Source organism: Schistocerca americana, chromosome 1 (genome assembly GCF_021461395.2).
Source record: "Schistocerca americana isolate TAMUIC-IGC-003095 chromosome 1, iqSchAmer2.1, whole genome shotgun sequence".
Lineage (NCBI taxonomy): Eukaryota > Metazoa > Arthropoda > Insecta > Orthoptera > Acrididae > Schistocerca > Schistocerca americana.
Genome location: NC_060119.1, coordinates 673,417,360 through 673,443,364, shown reverse-complemented (window position 1 = coordinate 673,443,364; position 26,005 = coordinate 673,417,360). Strand labels below are relative to the sequence as shown.

Here is a 26,005-nt window from a genome sequence, read left to right as displayed (position 1 = left end):
TATCAGTGGTCTGACAAAAGTAAAAAAAAATCACAAGGGACAACACATATGACTAACATCTTGAGTACTCAGTGATGCAGCAGAATGACTTAGTGATCACACTGACTTACTGACATGGAACATTACATGATGCTACCCAGAAGCTAAGTGACTTACATAGGACATGGGTGAACTTAGTGCTATAAGCAAGTGAATCATTTCCCCTAACTGATGAATAACATATTGGTTGTAATAACTGAATGTTCACCACCAACTGTGTGATGATATGGGCGTGATGCATATATAAAGACACATGTGGTGTAGAAATGACAACATACTAAAATAGCAAACTATTATGTTTTCGATATATGCAGTGAAGTTACCTTTGACTGTAAGCTGTATAATCAAAAATATTTTGATAAAAAACATGTAATTCTAGGAAAGCTGTAGATTTCTGGAATCAGAAAAATCATTGCTACAAAAGTGGTATTTTGATGGGATCAGATTTAAAATTTGAACATTTTGGAATGTGATAATTCTGAATAAGTGTAACTTTTTCAGAAAAAGAAAGATATTTGTTGCAAAGTGATAACAAGGGCTTTCAGTTAATGTACATCAATCCTAAAACAAATAATTATTAGGAGGGCAACATTTTGAAAAGAATATGGTTTGTAGTGAATCTTAAATATAGAGTATTTCATGGAAGGAAACATTCCACAAAAATAGTTATATTATTATCAACAGTGGTCTCAAAATGACACAGTGAATAATAAAATTAAGTAAAATACAGTGTGGGTATGAATCTGTAAATTTCTTATACTAATGGTAAATGCATTATATGTGTAATAGTAAACAAAACCAAAACTATCTAATGAGTGGAATTGTAGCAAAGAGAGCAATTCTGCCTTGCTGTGTTTAGGTGGCTATATTTTTCATTCAAATATATAAGACAGCAGGTTGTAATCTCCACACAGAATCTGGAATTGAGTTAATATCATGGATATCAAGTCTCTTTTATATCAAGACCAAAAAACATAATTTTCACATGAAAAGGCCCTGAATTTCAGTAACTGAGAAATCCATTCACATTTCATTGAAAGTTGTTACAATGCATTTAACTTGGAAGTTTCAACAAAGCACTGAAAAGAAAACAGTTTTTCTTTTATTCACTGCAATTTTGTTAGCATTCAGTTTGTGGTGACCACTTACCACTATAACACTATTGCTCATCCTTGATATTATGATCTTTGACTCTACTATCTTTGTCTTTGTGTCTGTACACCATTTCGAGTTTTTTGGTTGTATTGTGCTTCTATGTATCATTAAAGTTTTTGATACCAAATCGCTTGTTGTGATTTCAATCCTATACACATCATTGTTGGGACTGGAATTAATAATAGTAATAATAATAGCAATAGTGATAAGTACTGCAAGTTCATTGTTTATACTGTAACTTTTCCACTTGTTACTTTACCTGTGGTGAACAGAATTTCGACAAGTACAGCATTATTATTTTTCACTCCTAGAACTTTACACTAATGTAAAATAATAAATAAAATCTTGAATCAGAATATTTTGTAGCTAAAGGAGAAATAAGGTTTTACCAACAGAAGTAAATTATAAATAATTATCTCACTACAAACTCGCATCCCATAAATACTATGTTCATAACAATGTTGAAAACTGGATTAAAAACACTCCAAATTACAAATTAGAAATTTTTGTTGAAAAATATTTTTATGTTTTAAATGATGTTTATAGATAATTTTCTTTATTTAATTCAGCTACACTTCATGATTTCTATTATAAATGATATTGTAAATACCTTTTGCAGGAGAGTACTTTTGTAGTACTCTAAATCTCAACCCTTAAACTCTTTTCACAGATCTCAAAGTTCCTCCTCCTCTAAGACCCGATCACTATTCTGGAGTGGAAGGAAAAGTTGTTCAAGCACAAGGACTGCATGTTGCCCGCATTGCACAACTGTACTGCCGTGTTCGTTTTCAAGGGTAAGGGTGGACTGGAAATATAATTACAAATTTATGTGCAACAAAATCTGAATTAACCTTCGTAGAATTACCAACAGCTTGTAGTAACATATACTCATTTTCAGGAAGTCTTTGGTATTTCCATATGCACACAACAATGACATTTTGCATGTGTTTGTGTTTAGGATAGTTAAAGTAGTTTTTTGGAAATTAAATTTCTCTGAAATTTAATGATCTGAAACTCATGCCCACTTTGCTTTGTGTAATTAAGAAAATTATTATTTTTCTCAATAGTAAAAGCCCATATGAACCCAATGATACTACTCACAGAATGCTCATTAATTTTTCTCAAAATACAAGTGCTTGCATTTGTGAAATATGTAACGCATTTTTGGCATAGGATATTTTTCATTTTGTTGTTACACCCTTGATTTAAAATGGTTGTGGGAGAGATGTAAATAACTACCAAATTGTTTCATTTTCAGAAGTTAGTAGCAGTAGTAGTAGTTGTTGTTGTTTTATTCATCTGCAGATTTCTTTTACAAAGATATTGGACATGTTTTGATATTATGATTTAAGAACAATAAAAGTAAAGTAAATCGCATAGACATTTACATACTTATAGTTCTAGTAGGATAAGGATGGGATTGGTAGTTGGATGTGGCCTTGTAGTAGGAACAATCCTGGCATTTATCAGAAGTATCTGGGGACACCACAGAAAACCTAAAGCAGGATGGTGCCTCCCCCTCCCTCAGCGAATATAAGGTCACTCTGTTTAAAACAGTACTTCCTCATTTAGTTTTTGCAGAACTAATGTACTCAAGAATAACAGACAACCTTCTCAATAATTATTTATTTAGTGAATCAAAATTTGAATTTTAGAATCAGTGCTCAATTAAAAGTTTACTGTGTAACATAATTAAAAAGTCACTTTCTTGGAAATTCCATAATTGTCTTCCACTGCAATGCAGAATTTTGAAATTTCCCTCAGAGGTGCTTACAACCTTCCTCTTTAATTGTGTAAAAGCATGGCACCTTGCAATGTCATCCTCATGCTCGGCAGTGCTTCAGACAATAAAGTGTCAAAACATGCCCGAAAAAGGATCGAGCTCAGAAGTTCATGTGAGATGTTAGGTAGATTAATTATATCACATTGCCACCAAATTTCACAAAAGCTCTGCTCATTGCCACCGTGAATGTGTCACACAATGAGAAGGTTGTTATACCACCTCTTACCCACATTTCACCCCTTGTTTTAATGCCTCTGTGGTGGAGGTCAGAACGATGACACCCAGCGTTGATGTCACACGGTTTTATTATGGGTGGCTGAGGAAAGCATTTCAGACATACCACCACTCACAGTTGACACAAAAATGCCTCAGGAGGTGGCATAAAAGGTGTAAATGAAACCACCCTTTCCCTTGTGGCATGGATTCCCACACATTTTGTGATAAAAAGTGGCACTTCACAGTGCATTGAACAACAGGAGGGTGATTCGGACAGTGTCCAACACTGGTGACACCTCCCACACAGTTCAACCCTTCTATAAGGTCATTGTAGGGTTGCAACTCCACTGAACATGAACTGACCCATTTGGAGTGGGTGCAGCCATAATTTTTGATCTGGTATACCGTGTGGAACAATTGGGGACTGGTCAAAACTATTCAACGAAATTTGAATGTGATTCAAAGCAGCAAAGGGTATTTATGCTCTTTCAGCCCTCTTCATTCATCCCCTACTCTGGCATGATCAGGAGGGGGGGGGGGGGGGGGAATTGTATGGGAAGTGGTGATCTTTCCATCATGTGACACAAGGATTATGGTGTAATCTCGTGGCAGTGTGACATCATTAACTCACCTAATACACTTTGCCCTGTTTTTCTCATGTGTCAACACCTTTCTGTTCAAAGCACCACTGAGAACAAGGGTGATGTTATAGGGTGACAAATTTTTGTGCCATTAAAGGCACATTTAAGCCAAATTTCTAACTTCAGTGTCAGAATGGGAGACAATTACAGTGTTTCCAAAAAAATGGCCCTTTACCGCATTTACTCAAATCTAAGCTGCACTTTTTTTCTGGTTTTTGTGATCCAAAAAACCATCTGCGGCTTAGAATTGAGTGCAAAGTAAGTGGAAGTTCTAAAAAATGTTGCTAGGTGCTGCCACAACTAACGTCTGCCGTTGAATATATGTAGCACTACACAGGCATGCTTTGCAGGCACAAAGATAAATACTGGCGCCAAAACCTCTGCGTCAGTAAATAAATTTAAAAAAAATAAGGTGGAAGACGAGCATTTTTCTCCGCCCCTAGTTTCAATCACTGCATTTTCACACATTATCCAATGAAGTAAATACAAATTCAGTATTGTTCATCTTCGAATGTAGCAACATTTCAGTGTACCACGAAAATCTGACTGGCAAGACTGTTTGGGATGTTTGTCAATATGGCCAACTCTACGTTATGAATTTTTTCCTACCTGTGAGAAGAGATGGTAGCTAATAGGAACTTTTATGAATTGTGAATCACATGCAGTATTCTCTTCACCATAAGAATAATATGAATATAAACATTTTGCCATGTATTCTTTCGTGTTTGCTGCTATCTAATTTAAATCCTGTCTGCATAATAAACTACGAAACTAGAGTGAGACAACAGCAAATGCGGAAGAATATACATACCATATCATGTTTGTGTTCGTATTATTCTTATGCCTAATAGTGATACAGTCAGAAATGAAGCACGGCAATTGACTAGATTTTTAAATCTAAGATGACTCTAATTTCTGTGCAGAATGTAATGTACTAAAGAGGCATCTCCAAAGATTTTCAAATGGAGAAAAATTTTCACTAAACTCTCATTCAGAACATCTTCTATCATACACAGTCTATTATTTGGTTCTTGTTGATCATTATCAAAGAAAGCAGCAGTGTAAGTAACAACAAATAGCAGTCTCTTGCCATTGTTGAGACGATTCCTCTCTCTCTCTCTCTTTCTTCTTCTTCTTTTCTTTTTTTTTTTTAAATTGTAAGCGGTGGCAGCGCACACAAAAGCAAGCCATGCCGCGAGTGGTGACAGGCCGTAAACACTCATTATCAGAATGCGACAAACAATGCACGACACAGTACTGTAATGCTGTAATGCATTTTCAGCTTAGAGTGACGTAAACACCTATAACAAAGAGAATGGCACTTATCAGATCAAAGAAAAAAAAGCAATCAATTCAAATCAGATGAAGCACTTGAAAAAGGAAGGGTACCCATATAAGTACGGACGGAACGCCTGATGTATAGCAACGGCTACCTGGTAAAGGTTAACTGCTAAGCTTACGTCTCGAACCAAACTACTGTAGCTGTATCATCATTCATTCAACCTAAATTGTGTCTCATGTTACAATGGACCAACTTTGTTTCGATTTGGAGGTGCAGCCTAAAAGTTTTCTCTCCTCTTGAATTTTGAGTCTCAAATTTCAGGTGCGGCTTCGACTCGGTAAATTTTTTTTTTCCGTGATTTCGAGTCTAATTTTTTAGGTGCGGCTTAGATTCGAGTAAATATGGTAATTGTGTTGTGCAGAGTCCCAGTCACATTGTCATTCATCATTTTTTCAAGTATGAGACAGTAAAACATCAGTCAGTATGTTTTTCTAAGACCTACCCAAGGAGTTTGATTGTGTAAATTGAAACATTTTGGCAGACAAATGAGAAAATAGAATTAATGCTGTTGCTACAAAATGGCTTATTTCTACTCATTAAAAGAACTTAATGAATGTAGATATGGAATACTTCTCTGGATGGGGAGAAAGTAATATGGGATTCTACGTTTTTCAGTCTTGTCCTGCTACTTTCCTCATCAGGGTTGCCATAAGTTCTGGAAATAAGGGAAATTTGGAAAAAAAAAACACTGGAAAAATCTCATTTTTGTCTCAGTAGATGAAATGGTTTGTTTACTGGCTGGGCGCAGCTAAATATGTGCACTGCATATCTGCACCCCTCATTTTAACTGCTGCTCTGCTTTCTACTATTCTCCTCAGCTTGCAGTCAGTAGTGCCATCACTTCTTGCCACTAGCCTAGTAGCTGCCGACAAGAGGCAGGGAGGCATGAGGAGTGGTTTGTTTGGATCTGATTCTCAGAGACTATTGACACAGCACCAGAGACGGTGGTCATGTGTGCATGAGTTGTGTCTGAGTGATTATATGAATGTGTGTGTGTGCTCTCATTTTCTGACAAAGGCTATGGCTGAAAATTTAGTTGTGAGAGTGTGATAGTCTTTTCGACGTGTCTGTCTGCTGCTCAGTGATCATCTTCACGGTGAGTTGCTACCTATCCTCATTAGTATTGATTCCCTGAGTATTTGTGCAAGTTACTGTTGCATAGATTGATCACTGCGGTCTCATTTCATCAACACTGTGTCCATGACACGTGAACAACTGGCCACACGAGTGGACTTCCATGACAGGCCAAAACCACAGGCATTTCTGTGGGTATCTCTAATGGATCAGATCTGCTGATCTGAAGCCCATTGTTTCCCACTAATGTGCAGGTCCTGTCCATTGGATCTAGTCTCACTAATGTGCCCGGAGGCCAGGTCTGTCTGTGTGTGGCATAATACGGTGGATTTTCATCATGGACCCAGGATTGCAGTGCTCCTCAGCAGGCCAGAGGCCACAGGCAATGGATTTCAGGAATTGCAACTGTCTCAGTACATTGTACAGTGTGGTGTTTTATAGACATTTTATTTATTGTAGTACATTTCGGCACTTTGAAAGTAGTCCATATATTAAAAAGTATGGATGAGAAGAAGAAGAAAATTGTGGTAGTCACTGGTGGTTTGTACACTATGTACTCATATATTTCTCAAAAGAAAAATCACACAATACCTGTAAAATGATATTATCACGTGGCATTGATGGGCGGGAGGCCCTATCCAGGGAAATTCGGCGGCCTGCTTGCAAGTCTTCATTCAGATGATGCCACATTGGCTGACTTGCATGTTGGAGGTCATGAAATGGTGATGAGAACAACACCCAGTCCAAAAGAGTGGAGGAAATCTCCAACCCAGCCAGGAAACGAACCTGGGTCCGCTTCATAATAGCCAAACATGTTACCACTCAGCTAAGCAGGCAGACACACAATATCACTAAAATAATCGACATAGCACAGTGTGTAATAACTGACAATAACGAACATATTTGAACCAAAGTTTCATTGACAGTCACTGTAGCATTGGTTTATACAACTCTTCCCCGCCTTATACATTTTTTTCAAGAGGCCTACTTTTCTCAGGTTATTTCTGAAATCAGTGAAGGTATTTTAAATCTGTCTTGCAACTCCAAGGAAATGCATATTTTTGTCACCAGATGTGTTTCGTTTTATTGAAATAAAATAAATTCAGTGGTCTTAATGAAACACGCATACTGTTTGGCTTGCTTTCTCTATCTAAATTCAGTTCATTACAAAAGATGTTGATGCTAGTACTTAAAATATTTGCTCACTCATTTAGAAATAATAAAGTCCCTAAATTTTTTTGTCAACTTATGTCTTTACTCACCCTTGATATCTCAAAGTTTGTCAAGAAAAAAATGCTAAAACTTATCTGGAAATCAGAGTAATATCAGGGAATGTCACTTGAAGAAATTTGTGGCAACCCTGCTCAAGTACGTAACTGAGCTTCTATTTGATTTCAGGAAGAATTTTTTCTTCTCACAATGTTTGGACACTTTAGACATTTTTTACCTTTTATTGTGACAGTTCATTGTTAGAAATATTGGAATTCCCTTCTTTCTTTTCTAACACTAAAAAGTCCATGTTGGACAATATTATGAAAAGGAGAGATTGCTACTCACCATAAAGGGAAGATGTTGAGTTGCAGACAGGCATAACGAAAAGACTGTTATATATTTAAGCTTTTAGTGAAAGGACCTTCTTCTTAAGTAGAAAACAGACACACATTCATGCAAGCACAACCCACATACACATGATCATTGTCTCCATTTGCTGTAAATGGACTGTGGACTGCAACTCTGCCTGTTGGGAGCAGTAATTTGGCATGGGTGGTGAGGTGAGGAGGAGGTGGAGGTGGTGTGGGGTAGGGTGGGGGTGACAAGCAGGGAGGTGGGGGAGATGGTGTTGCACTGATTATGGGAGCATGCAGGGATATGGTGAGGACAGTGTGGTGGTGTTAGGTGCAGTTGGGAGGTTAGGTTTTCGTGTGTGTGTGTGTGTGTGTGTGTGTGTGTGTGTGTGTGTGTGTGTGTGTGTGTGTGTATATGTGTATGTGTGTGAGTGGGCGGGGGGGGGGGGGGGGGGGAAGCAAGTGGTTGCTTTGGTGGATAAAAGGCTGTGTAGTGCTGGAGTGTAAGCAGAGAAGGGCATGGGTAGGTGCAGCACAGGGACTTGCGGAAGATGAGGCCAAGGGGACTACAAAAACATAGGACATATTGCAAGGAGATTTCCCATCAGCACAACTCAAAGAAGCTGGTGTTCATAGGAAGGACACAGATTGCATAGGGTTTGGAGCAGTCATTGAAGTGAAGCACATCATGTTCAGGAATTGAGTAGTCCACCCATCTCTGAGCTGCAGTTTGTCAGTGGCCATTCATGCAGACAGACATTTGTTAGTTGTCAAGCCCACATAGAAAGCAGCGTAGTTGTTGCAGTTTAGTTTGTAGATAACATGTCTGCTATCCCAGGTGGCCCTAGCTTTGATGGGATAAGAGATGCATGGATAGTGGAGTAGGTGGTGATGGGAGGATGTATGGAACAGGTCTTGCAGCTTGTCTATTCACCCTTCCCCTCCACATTGGTATCTCAACACCTACCCAATCTATGCAGCATCCTTGACCACCTGTGCTTAGCCTCTTGCCTCATGACACACATCCCTGCAATAGACCTTGGCACAAGACATATACCATATATATTCCTATTTCCACCTACTCTGGCCCTGACACAGGCATCTCCTACCCCATCAAAGGCAGGACTACCTACAAAGGTAGCCATGTGATCTAGCAATTTAGCTGCAACCACTGTGTCGGATTCTGTGTGACAACTAACAAGCTGTCTGTCCACATGAATTGCCACTGCTGCATTGGATGAAGGCAGCTGGATCACTCGATTTGCAATGTGTGCCACCAAACATGATGTGTTTGACTTTAATGACCATTTCCAAAGCCTGTGTCATTTGAATTCTTCCCAGCATCACCAGGTTTCTGGATTGCACAGGGACAAAATCCCCCTGCAACATATCCTTTGTTCCCCCCCTCCCACCCCTCCCCCCTCCCCCCCTCCTCTCTCACTCCCTAACTCTGCCTCAACCTTTGCTAGTCCCTGTCCTCTGTGTACCTATCTACTTCCCTGTTCCCAATCCAGTACTACATATGACTTCTATACCACCAATTACCCCACATAGTGCTTTTTACTTTTCCCGTCTCTGACACTCCCAACACTTGCTCCCAAGCACAGCCTCCTGTTACTGCATGTAACAGCCCTATACTGTCCCCACCATGTCCGCGATGCTTCCACAGGCAGCACTATGCTGCAGTATCTCCTCCTCCTCGCCTCACGACACTTCCGTACCACCACAACCCACCCCAGCAAACACTGCTGCTTAACTCGGACAAAGTCAAAGTTGTTCCTCAGTGCCCAGAGATGACAGTGGTCACATGAATGTAAGTTGTGATTGTGTCAGTTTGTGTGTTTTTCTACATTTATCCAATAGCTGAATATATTGTGTTCTTTTTCCTTGTGCCTGTCTGCAACTAGTGGCTCCTCTGTGTGGTGAGTAGCAATCTATTTTTTTCCCATTGTTGTTCTTCCACCCTGGATTTTTCACTTTTTCGCATATAGAACAGTGTCATTAAAAATCTAGTGATATCATCATACAGTAATGATCTGTATCCTTGGCCTTTATTTTAAAAGACAATTCATACTATTGGTGACCTTGATGTGATAATTAAAGACCGTGTTATGGTAAGCCACAACCATAATTAATGAAGTGAATGTAAATTGCTTATATGATAAATTACTGTGTGTAGGTTTGTGCATTATTGTCATGTAACTGAGGGAACCAAACAGGACTTGGTAAAATTTGATACAATGACGGCAAACACACAACTCACACATGCATGACCATTGTCTCTGGCTGCAGCCAGAGCCGGTGGTCAAATGTATGCGAGTTGTGCTTGTGTGAATGTGTGTGTTTTCTACTTCAGAAGAAGGCCTTCTGGCTGAAAGCTAAAATGTGTGGTAGTCTTTTCATTCTGCTTGTTTGTGACTCAGTGTCTCTTCTATGTGGTGAGTAGCAATCTGTCCTTTTCGTAAAATTGTTGTAATCCGTCGTGGTCTTCCATTGTTCGATTTAGGAAATGTAGCTACACCACCATGTGCAGGTAAATACAGTATCATCACACATTCTGTCATCTGGCGATTGTCATAGTATTGATTAAATTTGCATTAAGAGGAGCTCAGTGATCACATATCATTGTAGCTGCTATTGTGCCTCAAGACGCAATGACACCCTAAAAAACGTCTGGCTCTCAAGCCTACCAGGTATACAGAGAAAGTTCTTGCAGCATGTACTAGTGGGCTTAAATTCATTGCACAGGCTGTGGGGGGCATTATAGAAATTTGTTGTTCAAATGGGTCACTGTTGCTTTTGTAAAAGTAATGAGAGCTTAGCTGTGGGTCAAGTGTAGATAATTACACTGATGAAGTAAATAATGACCTGCAAGTGAAGTGTTTCAAATTCCCCTTGCAATGGCACCACTCCACAAGCAGAATATGACATTGAACTGTACACTTAAGTAACTGCTGGTGTCAAGAAGTGAACACTGATGGCAGATGATTCCAAACAAGACAACTATCCCTTGAGGTTTTGGATTTGTAGCAAGATGTCGACATCTTTTGACTGCAGTCTCAACATCATGGAATACTAATTACTCTGACAAAATTCAAGAATCACAGAAGACAATTATCAATCTCTCATAACAGAGCACATGAAAAAGGCATAGTATTTGATTGACAGAGGTGGAAATATGTCTATCTAATCTTCCTCTCCTGTCTCCAGTGACTTAAAGCTCATTGCAGCTAAATGTAAGCCTCAAACAGATTGGTTATCAAGATCACGTCCTGCCTGAGAGTAAAAACCCCCACCCCTTTGGTAAAAAAATGTTTTGCTCATAAAGACTGCAAATTCTTTTTTCTAAAATCTATTGCTTGTCAAAGAAATGATATTGGTTTTTGTAATTGAACTCAGATTGACATGTCTGTACTGCAAACCACTATTTTGAATATGTGATTGTTGAGATCATTAGGTGATTTTATTGTTTGAAGATTGCGAGTACTGGTTGACTGCAGTCAAATGTTTTTCACCACATAAGTTGGTGTACTACTGTGCTTCACAATAAGCAAAAACAGATAGTTTTAGTACCATTGTTTCATAGGTTTCGGGACATTACTTAGTACGAACAGGGTTTGAATGCTGGGCCACTGCCCATTACCAAAAGAGTTTATTGGAATATCTCCACCTCAGTTAAAGGTATCCTTCGGTGCACTGCCTCTTCCCACTCTTTAGAAAAATCTACTAAGTGTCTCTCTGCGTTCACAAACTTCTATTAAACGAAACCTCAGCAGCAAATGTGTCAACAGACATACCTGTGCTTTTTCCAAGAAATTTTATTCATTACAGGAAATGATTAGATTGAAGCATTGTTAAATTATTGCAGTTTCAGGTCAGAAAACTATAGTCACTAACTTCCAGGTAAGACTAAGGCCACAATAGACAAGCCTACAATTCCAAAGCGTGGTGCTATAGTTACTTACTTTCTATGGAGGTTATTTTTGGTGTAATTCAAAACAATGTTGATGTTAATAGGAAGTTGTGAACCAAGTCACTATCTTTCAGAAAATAATATTATTGTAATGAATGATTGATATATGTCAGTGTAAAGTGATCGTAACTTTTTGTCAATTCTCATGGTATGTTTGTTACATAGCTGTGGCTCTACAAATAATAGTTAGTTTGCAACACACAGCCAGCAGTTGTTATTTCTACATATTTAGGAATATATTTACAACAAAACAAAAACTTATTAAATTAGCCACACACATTTGACTTCATTCATTCTAAACATCTTTAGTGGCAAATTTCTTTGATGATTGGGCACATCAGTGCAATATATGTTTGTGGTTTGTGGTATACTTATGTAGATGGTTTTTGTATCACTTCCACTCTCACTTCACACTTCTGTAATTTCATCAGTCTCTTATTTATATGCGAGTATTTATTTTCTGTTATGTCTGTTATGTAGGACAGAAGTTTGTAAGATGGGCTGTAAGTATAGCCAGATCACAAATGCAGTAATATACAGTATTTATTTACACATCTTCCACACAACAGTAGCAGAAAGTTTATGTGAAATGATCCTGTTGTTTGAAGACATAGTAATATTGTTGGCTTTCCAGAGTTTCAAGTCCTGGTGTGAGTCGAGGAGGAAACGTGGTGACTGGAGGAAGAACAGTGGCTAAATCACGTCTTCTACCAGCTGTTCCAAATCCCAGATTTGATTTAGCATTCCAGCTGGACCAACCAGAACAGATTCCTAGACATGCTGTTCTATTATTTGAAGTAAGAGGAACAGGCAAGGAGCTTATAGGAGCACGGAGGGTCACTCTTCAAGATCTGCTTTCAGGTACGTTAATTTCAGTGAGACAAGTCAGCTACATTTTTCCATCACTATAGCTATTGTCGATCAAATGTGTGAAATGAGTATGGAAGAGGCAATAGTAAGGGAGGAGTCATGGGAAGCATAGCCCATTGGTTAAGAAGAGGAAGTGGCTGAAGGGAAAGGGGATAGGACCACAGCACTGGAGAATACTTGCACAGATGCAGACAGTAGTAACTGCCTGATGCAAATGGGAATTAGTGGGGTGAGAGGAGAATGGGTAGGGTAGGTTGTAGACAGACTACCAAGGAAACAGTGCAGGTTAGTTCCGTAAAGCTGGGGCCAGAGAGAAACTAAAGGCTGATGGGGTCCTGTTGTCAACAAAAAATTATTTTGGCTCATTATTAGTTTTTATGTTTTTGCGAAGTTTATGGTAAAGTTTATCTCCAGTGTGAAAAGTACCATCTTTGGACATAAATGTGTTGATTTGGGTCATGTGTAAATTTTTATTTTGTATGGTAAAGTGATCATGAATATCACAGTGTTATTGCAATGTACTGTCCTTAGCTATTACATTTATTTTAAAATATAAGGTTTTCCACAATGTAGGGACACGAAAAAGAAGGAATGCTAGATCTTGGTCAGAGCAATAAATGAGTGTCTGTGTTTGCATCCAAACATGATTCTTATGGCCCTTTGTGAAATTTGAAATCAATAATAGCTGCTTTAGTTTTTCCTCAAAATGTGACCTCAAATTTAAGGTGACATTGAAAGTTGGTATGATATGCACACTTCACTGTTTTCTAACTACCGCAGAATTTTAGTGAACAAAGAAGGTAGCATGTCTTGCTCAATTTTGTGTTTAGATATTTTATATGCTTATTCTATTTAATGTTACTTTCTGGTCATAATCCTAAGAATTTGGTTTTTTAACAAAACTATTCCACCTGATGTGCAAGATTATGAGTCAGGTGAAATGTCTTGAGGCTTCAAGAGGAATTAAAATTCCAAAGAAAGCAGCTGGTGACAGCTGTGAATATTACTGAACTATCAGCTTAATAAGTCATAGTTGCAAAATACTAACACAACAGAGAAATTTGGGCACATACAAAACAGTATTGACTCTATGATTTATCTTAGAACATAGGCTAACGAAAGGCAAACTTACATTTATAGCTTTTGTAGATTTGGAAAAAAGCCCTTGATGGTGTTGACTGGAATACAGTACACTCTTTGAAATTCTGAAGATAGAAGGAGTAAAATTCAGCAAACCAAAAAGTTTTATACATGATGTAAATAATGAAAAACTGCACCAGTTACTTATTTTTGTGTGTTTAGCACAACACGTTTTTGATGTGATTTGTACCTTTCTTTTACTGTAATTGTGTTTTTGAGGTTATACTACAGTCAGAAAATTGGAGAAATGAATCTTGGAATACTTTTTCTAAGCTAAGCTTAGAGATAGTACTTTTGTTTTTCTATTTACAAGTATTGTGACTCTTTCATTACACAGAAAATCACACATGCAAACATCACAAAAAATATTTATGCAAACAAATGCACTTTAAAATGAGAATTAATTCTTGAAACATATTGTGCTAAGCATGAAAAAATAAATAACTGCTGCAGTTTTTCATTCTTTAAATCATAACTGACTCAGTTACAGTTTTTCCAGAAACATCAATTATAGTGAGTGAAATTAAGTCATTAGTACATAGCCAGGCAATGAAAGTAATATGCAAGTTCAAAAACACAAAAATGTAAGTTTTCAAAACAATTACAGACACGAAATTCAGCAAGTGGTGTCAGCAGTTGGGTCTGATTCCAAACTACATTAACGTTCCAGAATGAGATTTTTACTCTGCAGTGGAGTGTGTGCTGATATGAAACTTCCTGGCAGATTGAAACTGTGTGTCCAACCGAGACTCGAACTCGGGACCTTTGCCTTTCACGGGCAAGTGCTCTACCATCTGAGCTACCGAAGCACGACTCACGCCCAGTCCTCACAGCTTTACTTCTGCCAGTATATCTGTGAGGACTGGGCATGAGTCATGCATCGGTAGCTCAGATGGTAGAGCACATGCCCGCGAAAGGCAAAGGTCCCGAGTTCGAGTCTCTGTCGGGCACACAGTTTTAATCTGCCAGAAAGTTTTACATTAACGTTAATCTAGGATAGAGAAGTCATGATACGAAGATTTTGAAGTGAAAAATGGAAGCAGTGTGATTAAATACAGAAATAAAGCTCTTACACAAGAAGAAAAGGATTACAAATGGACAACTTCTGGACATACATTCACAAGTAGCAAACAGAATGGACCCTAATACATGGAACCTTTTGGGGAGAAAATTTGTGACATAGTTTTGAGGAGTGCTGTAAGATCTGTAACACACAGTAAGAAACTGAACAGTCTGAAATCCAAACAATATGAGAATATTAAAGAGGGAACACTGTTAAAAAACCACACATTCTACAGCAGAGTAGTGAACAACACATAGTATTCAGTGACAGAGAGTTAAACTTGTTAAACAAAGGTTTCAAAGATAGTGCAAAACAGAGCCTTTGAGAGAATACACTGAAACAGTTCATAGTGGCAATAGAGAATGCAACAGATATTGTAAAACTAAACAGCAATGAAAACCTAAATAAACTCATAGGAAAGGAAGTAGTGAGATATGAAGATAACCATAGACACATACAAAATGATTCAAAAACACTAGAGAAAATCATCAAATAAACACAAAAGCAGGTAAAAGCCACACAACTGTCATTATGGAGGAAGGTGAGTGCACTGAAAAAGTTCATAAATTTTTCACAGAAAACAACATAGAAAAACTAAACAAAGATCCAACAACACAATTCCATAGCAAAATCTAAGGACAGTTACAGAACACACATTTCTTACCTGTATGTGCCTTAAAACCCTCATATTAAGATCCCAGCCTAAAGTACACAAAGGGGATGTCCAGTGAGACCCTTAGTTAACAACATGAACAGTCATGCATATTAAATATCCACAAACTCAGTCAGTACCTTAAAAAAAGTCACATATGATACTATGTATACTGCAAAGAGCAATATCACTTTAGTCACTGCAGTAAAATGAACAAACATTCTAGATGGTGCCCATTGTCTATAACTAGACATCACACACCCATATTCCAATATCCCTATTGAAGTGCTTCTTGCAGTAAGAATAAACAACTCACTAAAGCACAAAAAGTGTTTACAAGCTGAAATTATTGAATTTATAATGTTACTAGAACTAATCCTCAGCTACAGTTACTTTGTATTCAGTGGTAATATTTATCAACAATGATATGGGCTAGCTATAGGTTCATCCATATTTGGCTCAATAGTAGACATTTTCATAAACCACCCTGAACAGAAAAATTAGGCAGCCAGGAAACCTGCTTACAACACATGATGTACTGCAAAAAATATGTAGGTGAGACCTTAATTTTAGTCAAAAAGCAACGCCAATAACATTATAAATTTGCCTGCTGATGTACACAAGAAAATGAATTCTACAGCTGAATACTGAAAAAAACTTTTCATAAAAAGGAAAGTTGCTACTCGCCATATAGCAGAGATGCTGAGTCACAGATAGGCACGACAAAAAGACTCACAAATAAACCTTTCAGCCAGTAAGGCCTTCATCAGAAAACAGATGACAGACATACTCAAACACACTCAAGCAAACGCAACTCTCTCACACATGACTGCAGTCTCAGGCAACTAAAGCCAAACTATGAGCAGAAGCAGCAGTGCATGATGGGAGTGGTGACTGGGTGGGAGTAAGGGAGGAGGCTGGGGTGGGAAGGGGGAGGGATAGTAGGGTAGGGGTAATGGACAGTGAACTGTTGCTGGGGGGCACAAAGAGATGAGAGAGTGCAGGGCAGCTATCTGCAGTTGGGAGGGCAGGGAGGGGGGGAGGGGTAGAAAAAGAGAGAAGTAAAAAAATTGGGTGCGACAGTGGAATGAGAGCTGCGTAGTGCTGGAATGTGAACAGGGAAGGGGCTGGATGGGTGAAGACAATGACTAACGCAGGTTGAGGCCAGGAGGGTTATGGGAACATAGGATTTGTTGCAGGGAAAGTTCCCACCTGCGCAATTCAGAAAATCTGGTGTTGGTAAGAAGGATCCATATGGTACAGGCTATGAAGCAGTCATTGAAATGAAGGATGTCTTGTTTGGCAGTGTGTACACCAACAGGGTTGTCCACTTGTTTCTTGGCCACAGTTTGTTGATGGTCATTCATGCAGACAGACAGCTTGTTGGTTGAAGCTTAATTTGCAGATCACATGACTGGTTTCACAGGGAGCTCTGCCTTTAATGGGATAGATGATTTTGTTACTGAAATGGTGTAGCTGGTGGTAGGAGGATGTATGGGACAGATGTTGTATCTTGATCTATTACAAGGATATGAGCCATGAGGTAAGGGGTTGGGAGCAGGGGTCATGTAGGGAGGGATGAGTATATTATGTAGGTTCAGTGGATGGCAGAATACCACTGTGGGGAAGGGGGGGGGGGGGGAGGGGGAGAGGGAAGGATAGTGGCAGGACATTTCTCATTTCAAAGCACAATTAGAGGTAGTTGTAACCCTCGCGGAGAATGTAATTCAGTTCCTCCAGTCCTGGGTGGTACTTAGTTCTAAGAGGAATGCTCCTCTGTGGCCGGACAGTGCGACTTTGGGAGGTGGTGGGAGACAGAAAAGATAAGGCACAGGAGATTTGTGTTTGTACAAGGTTGGGAGGATAATTACAGTCTGTGAAGGCTTCAGTGAGACCCTCAGTATATTTCGATAGGGATCGCTCGTCACTGCAGATACACAGCCCAACGGGTGCCAGCTGTGGAAGTGGAGATATTGCTGGTGGTTAGTAGGTTTGATATGGACGAAGGTCAACATCTAGGAAGGTGGATTGTTGGGTTCAGTAGGACCAGGTGAAACAAATGGTGGAGAATTTGTTGAGGTTTGGGAGGAATTTGGATAGGATGTCCTCACCTTCGATCTAGATTGCAAAGATGTCATCAGTGAATGTGAACCTGGTGAGGGATTTAGGATTCTGGGTGTTTAGGGAGAATTCCTCTAGATGGCCCATGAATGAGTTGGCATAAGATGGTGCCATTCAGGTGCCCATATCCATACCCCAGATTTGTTTGTAGGTAATGCCTTCAAGCGAGAAGTAATTGTGGGTGAGGATATAGTTTGGCATGGCGACTAGGAAGGAGGTTGTTAGTTTGGAATCCGTTGGGTGTTGGGAAAGATGGTGTTCAATAACAGTAAGGCCATGAGCAGTAGAGATGTTAGTGTAAAGGGAGGTGGCATCGATAGTGACGAGCAGGGCACCATGTGGTAAAGGGGCAGGAACTGTGGAGAGCCAGTGGAGGAAATGGTTGGTATCCTTTATATAAGAGGGTAGGTTCTGGGTAATAGGTTGAAGGTGCTGGTCTACTAGAGCATAAATTCTCTCAATGGAGGTACAGTAACTGCCCACAATGGGGCATCCTGGGTTGGGTTTATGGACTTTAGGAAGCACGTAGATGGTAGGGGTGCAGGGAGTGGTATGGGTGAGCAGAGAGATGAACTCTAGGGAGAGGTTCTGGGATGGGCCTAAGGATTTGAGGAGTGACTGGAGATCCTGCTGGATTTCTGGAGTGGGGTCACTGTGACAAGGTTTGTAGGTGAATGTATTTGACAGCTGATGGAGTCCTTCTGCCAGGTAATCCGTGCGGTTCAAAACAACAGTGGTGGAGCCTTTGCCCACAAATAGGATTATAAGGTCAGGATCAGTGTTTACATGGTGGACTCCAGTTCTTTCTTTGGAAGTAAGGTTAGTTTGCTTGTTAAGGGATTTGGGGAATGATGGTGAGGCAAGGATTGAGATTAAGAAATTCTGGAAAGTTAACAGGGTTTGATTTGGGAGCAGTGGGGTGGATCACAGTTGGATGGAGGAGTGAACTGAGTTAGGCAGTGTTCAACATTGGTCTTTGGTTGAGTTGATTGGTGGGCTTGGTGACAAAAAAGTGTTTACATTGGAGACTGAGAGAAGGAGAGAAGGTCTTTAACAAGTCCTGCATGATTGAATTTGGGAGTGGGGCAAAAGGTGAGGCCTTTGGAAAGGACTGAAATTTCTGTGTCGCTAAGGCTTCTGGATGAAAGGCTCATGACTGTGTTTCAGGTCTGTTTGGTTTCTGGATTCTGTGTGGTTGTGGGAGGGGTTTCGGAGGATGGGGTAAATATAGTAGGTCTGCAAGACAAGGTTTGTCAGCTATGAGGGGATGTGAGGGAGGTTCGAAGGTTGTCGTAGAAGTGGTGGATGGTGGTACTCCAAGGTGGGAGTAGGAAATGAACAGGATGGAGAGCTTTTTGAGGGGATGTTGTGCGTGTTGCTCTAGTTCCTGGAGGGCAAGAATTTCAATATATGTTATGGGTTCCAGGATTTTGGGACTGCATAGCAGGAGAATTTTGCAGATGGAGAGGAGGTACTACAAGGAGGTTTGGGCTTGGTTGATATGGTTTTGCAGGACTATGTTGATGAAGGCTAAGGATTGGCAGAATCTGAACAGGTGGAGGCAATTGTGTAAGGAGGGGTGGCAGCTGGAGATGGGTAATTTGAATGTAAGGCCATTTGGGGAGATTCCATGAGGCAAGCAACAATGCAGGAACAGTATGTGGGACTATTTCTGGCAAGGGATAAGGAAACTTTTCTGTATTGACGCAGATGGAAGGAGCAAGGATCCATAGTGGTGGGGAAAATTCGAAAAATTATGAAAAATTACATAAATAGCATATAATTATGTCCGAAAATTTTTTCAAAAATACACCTAAATACATGTGAAAGATCACGAGAGGGATTAAATGGAAGCAAAAGGGGGAAATAAGATGAAATCTGAGGCAGTCGGTGATAGCAATAGGCAAAAACTCACTAAAACTTGCATGAAGTCACAGTGAGATCTAAGTAAAGATATAAATAATTTTGGGTAGCAGGTCTGAGGGTGGATAAGTGTGAAGAAGGGGTATGGTGGATGTGGCTGAGTGGGGTGGACTTAGTGGGTGCCAATTGGTATAGAATGGAGAAAGAGTGTGAGGTAGGGAGGGGTTTGTAGGAAGAGATACAAGATTGTGAGGCACCAGAAAAGTGCGGGAAATAACACGCGAAAATAAGGGACAGTGATGCAGGGAGAGTGATCAATTTGAGAATATAGGAGTAATGATATCAGCGGGAGTAATGTGGAACATAAGATGCTGTACCAACAATGAGCATGGTCTTGTAGCCATCTGTTGCATGCGGCCGAGACGGTTGATACAGTGTGGCTCATAAGTAGAGCTTACAGTGTGGTTTGTGAGGCAACAAGAGAAGCACAGGAAAGAAGAGAAAGGAGGACAGACATTGAGTACAGTGACGCATTAGAAAATAGTAACAAAGGAAAAGAGCACTGGATTAGGATTGAAGAAAAGCCGTCAGGCAGAAATCAAGCAATGGAAAATCCAGAATGGAATGTAACAATATTCTACATCTACATCTACGTGATTACTCTGCTATTCACAATAAAGTGCCTGGCAGAGGGTTCAATGAACCACCTTCATGTTGTCTCTCTACCGTTCCACTCTCGAACGGCATGCGGGAAAAACAAGCACTTAAATTTTTCGGTGCGAGCCCTGATTTCTCTTATTTTATCGTGATGAAAATTTCTCCCTATGTAGGTGGGTGGCAACAGAATGTTTTTGCAATCAGAGGAGAAAACTGGTGATTGAAATTTCATGAGAAGGTCCCGTCGCATCCAAAAAGCCTTTGTTTTAATGATTGCCACTCCAATTCACGTATCATGTCTGTGACACTATCTCCCCTATTTCGCGATAATACAAAATGAGCTGTCCTTCTTTGTACTTTTTTGATCTCATCCGTCAGTCCCACCTGATGCGGATCCCACACTGCACAGCAGTACTCCAGAATAGGGCGGACAAGCATAGTGTAAGCAGTCTCTTTGGTAGACCTTTTGCACCTTCTAAGTGTTCTGCCAATGAATTGCAGTCTTTGGTTTTCTCTACCCACAATATTATCTTTGTGATCATTCCAAATTAGGTTATTTGTAATTGTAATCCCTAAGTATTTAGTTGAATTTATAACCCTCAGATTTGTGTGACAAATCGCGTAATCGAAATTTAGCTGATTTCTTTTAGTACTCATGTGAATAACTTCGCACTTTTCTTTATTCAGGGTCAATTGTCACTTTTCGCACCATACAGATATCTTATCTAAATCATTTTGCAAGTAGTTTTGATCATCTGATGACTTTACAAGATGGTAAATGACAGCATCATCTGCAAACAATCTAAGACAGCTACTCAGATTGTCTCCCATATCGTTAATATAGATCAGGAACAATAGAGGGCCTTTAACACTTCCTTGGGACACGCCGGATATTACTTCTGTTTTACTCAATGACTTTCCATCTATTACCACGAACTATGACCTTTCTGACAGGAAATCACGAATCCAGTCGCACAACTGAGGCAATACTCCGTAGGCACGCAGTTTGATTAGAAGACGCTTGTGAGGAACAGTGTCGAAAGCCTTCTGGAAATCTAAAAATATGGAATCAACTTGACATCCCCTGTCGATAGCTTTTATTACTTCATGAGTATAAAGAGCTAGTTGTGTTTCACAAGAATGATATAACCACTCACTCACAGAAAGATATGTACCTAAAGACTGGAAAATTGCTCAAATCACATCAATACCCAAAAAGGGAAGTAGGAGTAATCTGCTGAATTACAGAACTATATCACTAACATTGATTTGCAGTAGGGTTTTAGAACATATACTGTATTTGAACTTCTGTAAAACTTTGCCAATCTTGGGGATTTTGCATTCTTTTAAATTTGGCACGCTTTTATTGTTGCTTCTGCAACTATGATCTGACCCATTTTGTGTACCATGGGGGATCAGTACCATCACTTATTAATTTATGTGGTATATATCTTGCAGTTTGCTGTTGATACTGTCTCCTTAAAAACATTCCACAGCTTTTCTACACTTACATGATCAGATTGGAAGGAGTGAAGACTGTCTCTTAAAAAGGCATTAAGAGCATTTTTATCAGCTTTTTTGAATAGATATACTTTGCGTTCCTTTTTGATGGTTGTAGGTGTTACGGTATTCAGCCTAGCAGCAACTGCCTTGTGGTCGCTGATCCCTGTATTCATCACAACACTCACTATTTGTCCAGGATTATTTGTTACTAAAAGGTCACGTATGCTTTCGCAACCATTTGCGCTTCGAGTGGGCTCATGAACTAATTGTTCAAAATCATTTTCTGAGAAAGCATTCAGAACAATTTCGTATGATGTTTCATGCCTGCCGCTGACTTTAAACATATAATTTTTCCAACATATCGAGGGTAGATTGAAGTTGCCACTAACTATAATTGTATGAGCGGGGTACTTATTTGAAATGAGACTCAAGTTTTCTTTGAACTGTTCAGCAACTATGTCTTCTGAGTCAGGGGGTCGGTAAAACTATCCAATTAATACTTTAGTCTGATTGTCAGGTATAACCTCTACCCATACTATTTCACATGAACTATCTACTTCAATTTCGCTACAAGGCAAACTACCTCTGACAGCAACAAATACTCCACAACCAACTGTATTTAATCTATCCTTTGTGAACACTGTTAGACCCTTTGAAAAAAATTCGGCAGAACTTATTTCCGGCTTTAGCCAGCTCTCTGTACCTACAACTATTTGAGCTTCAGTGCTTTCTATTACGGCTTGGAGCTATGGTTCTTTCCCACCACAGCTACGACAATTTAAATCGTTTCTACAACTACCTTACTGTGTTTTACCTGCCCACTTTCTGACGGATCCCCCTTCTGTGGTTCCCTGAGACCGTCTAACCTAAAAAACTGCCCAGTCCCTTCCACACAGCCCCCACTACCCATGTAGCTGCCTCCTGTGTGTAGTGGACTCCTGACCTATTAAGCGGAACCCGGAAACCCACCACCCGATGGCGCAAGTCAAGGAATCTGCAGCCTACACGGTCACAGAACCGCCTGAGCCTCTGATTCAGACCCTCCACTTGGTTCTGCACCAAAGGACCACAGTCAGTTCTATGGAAAAGAAAGTTGCTACTTGCCATACAGTGGAGATGCTGAGTCACAGATAGGCACAACAAAAAGACTGTCACAAATAAAACTTTTGGCCAGTAAGGCCATCGTCAAAAATAGGCAAGACACACACACACACACACACACACACACACATGACAGTAGTCTCAGGCAATTGAAGCCACACTGTGAGCAGCAGGAGCGCCAGTGCATGATTGGAGTGGTGACTGGGTGGAGGTAAAGAGAAGTCTGGGGCAAGGAGGGGGTGGGGCAGTAGGATAGGGGTGGCGGTCAGTGAAGTGCTGCTGGAGGGCGCGCAGGGATGAAAGAGTGTAGGGCAGTTATATGCAGTTGGGAGGTTAGATGGTTGGCAGGGGAGAGGTGGGGAGGGTGGTGGGTGGCGGAAAAGGAGAGATGTTAAAAGTGGAATGAGTGCTGTGTAGTGCTGGAATGGGAACAGGGGAGGGGCTGGATGGATGAGTACAATGACTAGCAAAGATTGAGGACAGGAGGGTTACAGGAATGTAGGACATATTGCAGGGAAATTTCCCACCTGAGCAATTCAGAAAAGTGGATGCTAATGGGAATGATCAATATGGCAGAGGCTGAGAAGCTGTCATTGAAATGAAGGATGTCATGTTTGGCAGTGAGTTACAATCCGGTCACAAACATCACCTATTCCATTAAAGGCAGAGCTACCTGTGAAACCAGTCATCTGATCTAGAAGCTAAGCTGCAGCCACTGTGCTGCATTCTGTGTGGGCATGACAACCCACAAGATGTATGCCCGCATGAATGGCCACCAAGGAACTGTGGCCAAGAAACTAATGGACCAACCTGTTGCTGAGCACACTGCCAAACATGACATCCGTCATTTCAATGACTGCTTCTCAGCCTGTGCCAAATGGATCCTCCCACAAACACCAGCTTTTCTGAATTGCACAGATGAGAACTTTCCCTGCAATATATCCTATGTTCCTGTAACCCCCCTGCCCTCAACCTTCGTTAGTCATTGTCCTTACCCATCCAGTCCCTTCCCTGTTCCCATTCCAGCACTACACAGCTCTCATTCCACTATTGCACCCAATCTTTTTACTTCTCTCTTTTTCCGTTACCCCCCCCCCCCCCCCCCCACCTTTCCCCTGCCCTCCGTCTAACCTCCTGACTGCAGATAGCTACCCTACACTGTCTCATCCCTTTGTGCCCTCCAGCAGCACTTCACTGTCCGATAGCCCTACCCTACTATCCCACCCACCCAGCCTCCTCCTTACCCCCACCGTCACCACTCCAATCATGCACTGGTGCTGCTGCTACTCATAGTGTGGCTTGAGTTGCCTGAGACTGCAGTCATGTGTGTGTGTGAGGTGTGAAATGATAATTAAATGGACACCCTAGCAGCAAACAGGCGTTGATGTACTTCATTGGGGACATGTTGAAAATGTGTGCCCCGACTGGGATTCGAGCCCGGGATCTCCTGCTTACATGGCAGACGCTCTATCCATCTGAGCCACCATGGGCACAGACGATAGTGCGTCTGCAGGGACTTATCCCTTGCACGCTCCCCGTGAGATCCACATTCCCAACATGTCCACACCACTACATTCGTAGTGCACCTAATAGATGTTTGCCCATCATACTCATTACTCGAAGCAGATTAATCTACGAAGTCCTGTACGAGTTGGGGCATAGCGTGTGCTTTCGAACAAGAAAGTCAATGGCCGGGAAGCCATATTTTAACTATATATGACGGTGGTATCTGTTCCCGAAAGAACAGTTACCGTGGATGACCATGCAGCTTTGCTAGAAATGAAATGATAATTAAATGGACACCCTAGCTGCAAACGCGTGTGGGCAAACATCTATTAGGCGCACTACGAATGTAGTGGTATGAACATGTTGGGAATGTGGATCTCACAGGGAGCGTGCAAGGGATAAGTCCCTGCAGACGCACTATCCTCTGTGCCCGCGGTGGCTCAGATGGATAGAGCGTCTGCCATGTAAGCAGGAGATCCCGGGTTCAAATCCCGGTCGGGGCACACATTTTCAACATGTCCCCAATGAAGTACATCAACGCCTGTTTGCAGCTAGGGTGTCCATTTAATTATCATTTCATTTCTAGCAAAGCTGCATGGTCATCCACAGTAACTGTTCTTTCGGGAACAGATACTACCGTCATATATAGTTCAAATATGGCTACCCGGCCATTGACCTTCTTGTGCGAACGCACACGCTATGCCTGAACTCGTACAGGACTTGGTAGATTAATCCGCCCACGAGTAATGAGTATGATGGGCAAACATCTATTAGGCGCACTACGAATGTACGAATGTAGTGGTGTGGACATGTTGGGAATGTGGATCTCACGGGGAGCGTGCAAGGGATAAGTCCCTGCAGACGCACTATCCTCTGTGCCCGCGGTGGCTCAGATGGATAGAGCGTCTGCCATGTAAGTAGGAGATCCCGGGTTCAAATCCCGGTCGGGGCACACATTTTCAACATGTCCCCAATGAAGTACCCAACGCCTGTTTGCAGCTAGGGTGTCCATTTAATTATCATTTCATTTCTAGCAAAGCTGCATGGTCATCCACGGTAACTGTTCTTTCGGAAACAGATACTACCATTATATATAGTTATTATATGGCTTCCCAGCCATTGACCTTCTTGTGCGAACGCACACGCTATGCCCGAACTCGTACCGGACTTGGTAGATTAATCTGCCACGAGTAATGAGTATGATGAGCAAACATCTATTAGGCGCACTCATATATATGTGTGAGGTGTTTTCACGTGAGTGTGTATGAGTATGGCTGTTGTCTATTTTTGATGAAGGTCTTACTGGCTGTAAGCTGTATTTGTGACAGTCTTCTTGTTGTGTCTATCTACAACTCAGCATCTCCGCCATATGGTGAGTAGCAACTTTCCTTTTCTCAATATTGTTACATTTCATTCTGGATTTTCCATTGTGTGGAGGAAAGAAAAAAAAAAAGAAAACTTATTTCAGATTTGTGCATAAAGATCAAAACAACAGGCACAATTTCAAGATCTACAGAAGAAGGCAACTTCTTATTTCAGTAGAGAATATAGCTTTTTCATTTAGTGTTTCTTTTTTTTAAAAAAAAAAAAAAAAAAAAGAAAGAAAAAAGAGGGATATTTCGTGTTAAGTTATTGTTTTATCACATGTTTCCAACTTAGGGTTCACTACTAGGGTCAAGTAATATTAATAACTGTTCAAATAGTCTGTTGCATAAAGATTTCAGTAGTGTATCCTAAGAGT

General features: G+C 40.5%; 1 protein-coding gene and 2 non-coding genes across 3 annotated transcripts in view; all 3 read left to right on the top strand.

The window, feature by feature from the left end:
• Positions 1-26,005, top strand: part of LOC124590182 — a gene marked incomplete at its 5' end in the record, with an annotated part of 284,887 nt that overhangs the window by 233,960 nt on the left and 24,922 nt on the right. Inside the window, 2 exons of the mRNA XM_047131633.1 lie at positions 1,865-1,988; positions 12,423-12,649. Coding sequence (XP_046987589.1) covers positions 1,865-1,988; positions 12,423-12,649 — 351 coding nt within the window. The remainder of the gene's footprint in view (positions 1-1,864; positions 1,989-12,422; positions 12,650-26,005) is intronic.
• On the top strand, positions 24,693-24,767 carry Trnat-ugu. Its single transcript has one exon. It is a non-coding gene; the product is annotated as a tRNA-Thr (tRNA).
• Positions 25,142-25,216, top strand: Trnat-ugu. Its single transcript has one exon. It is a non-coding gene; the product is annotated as a tRNA-Thr (tRNA).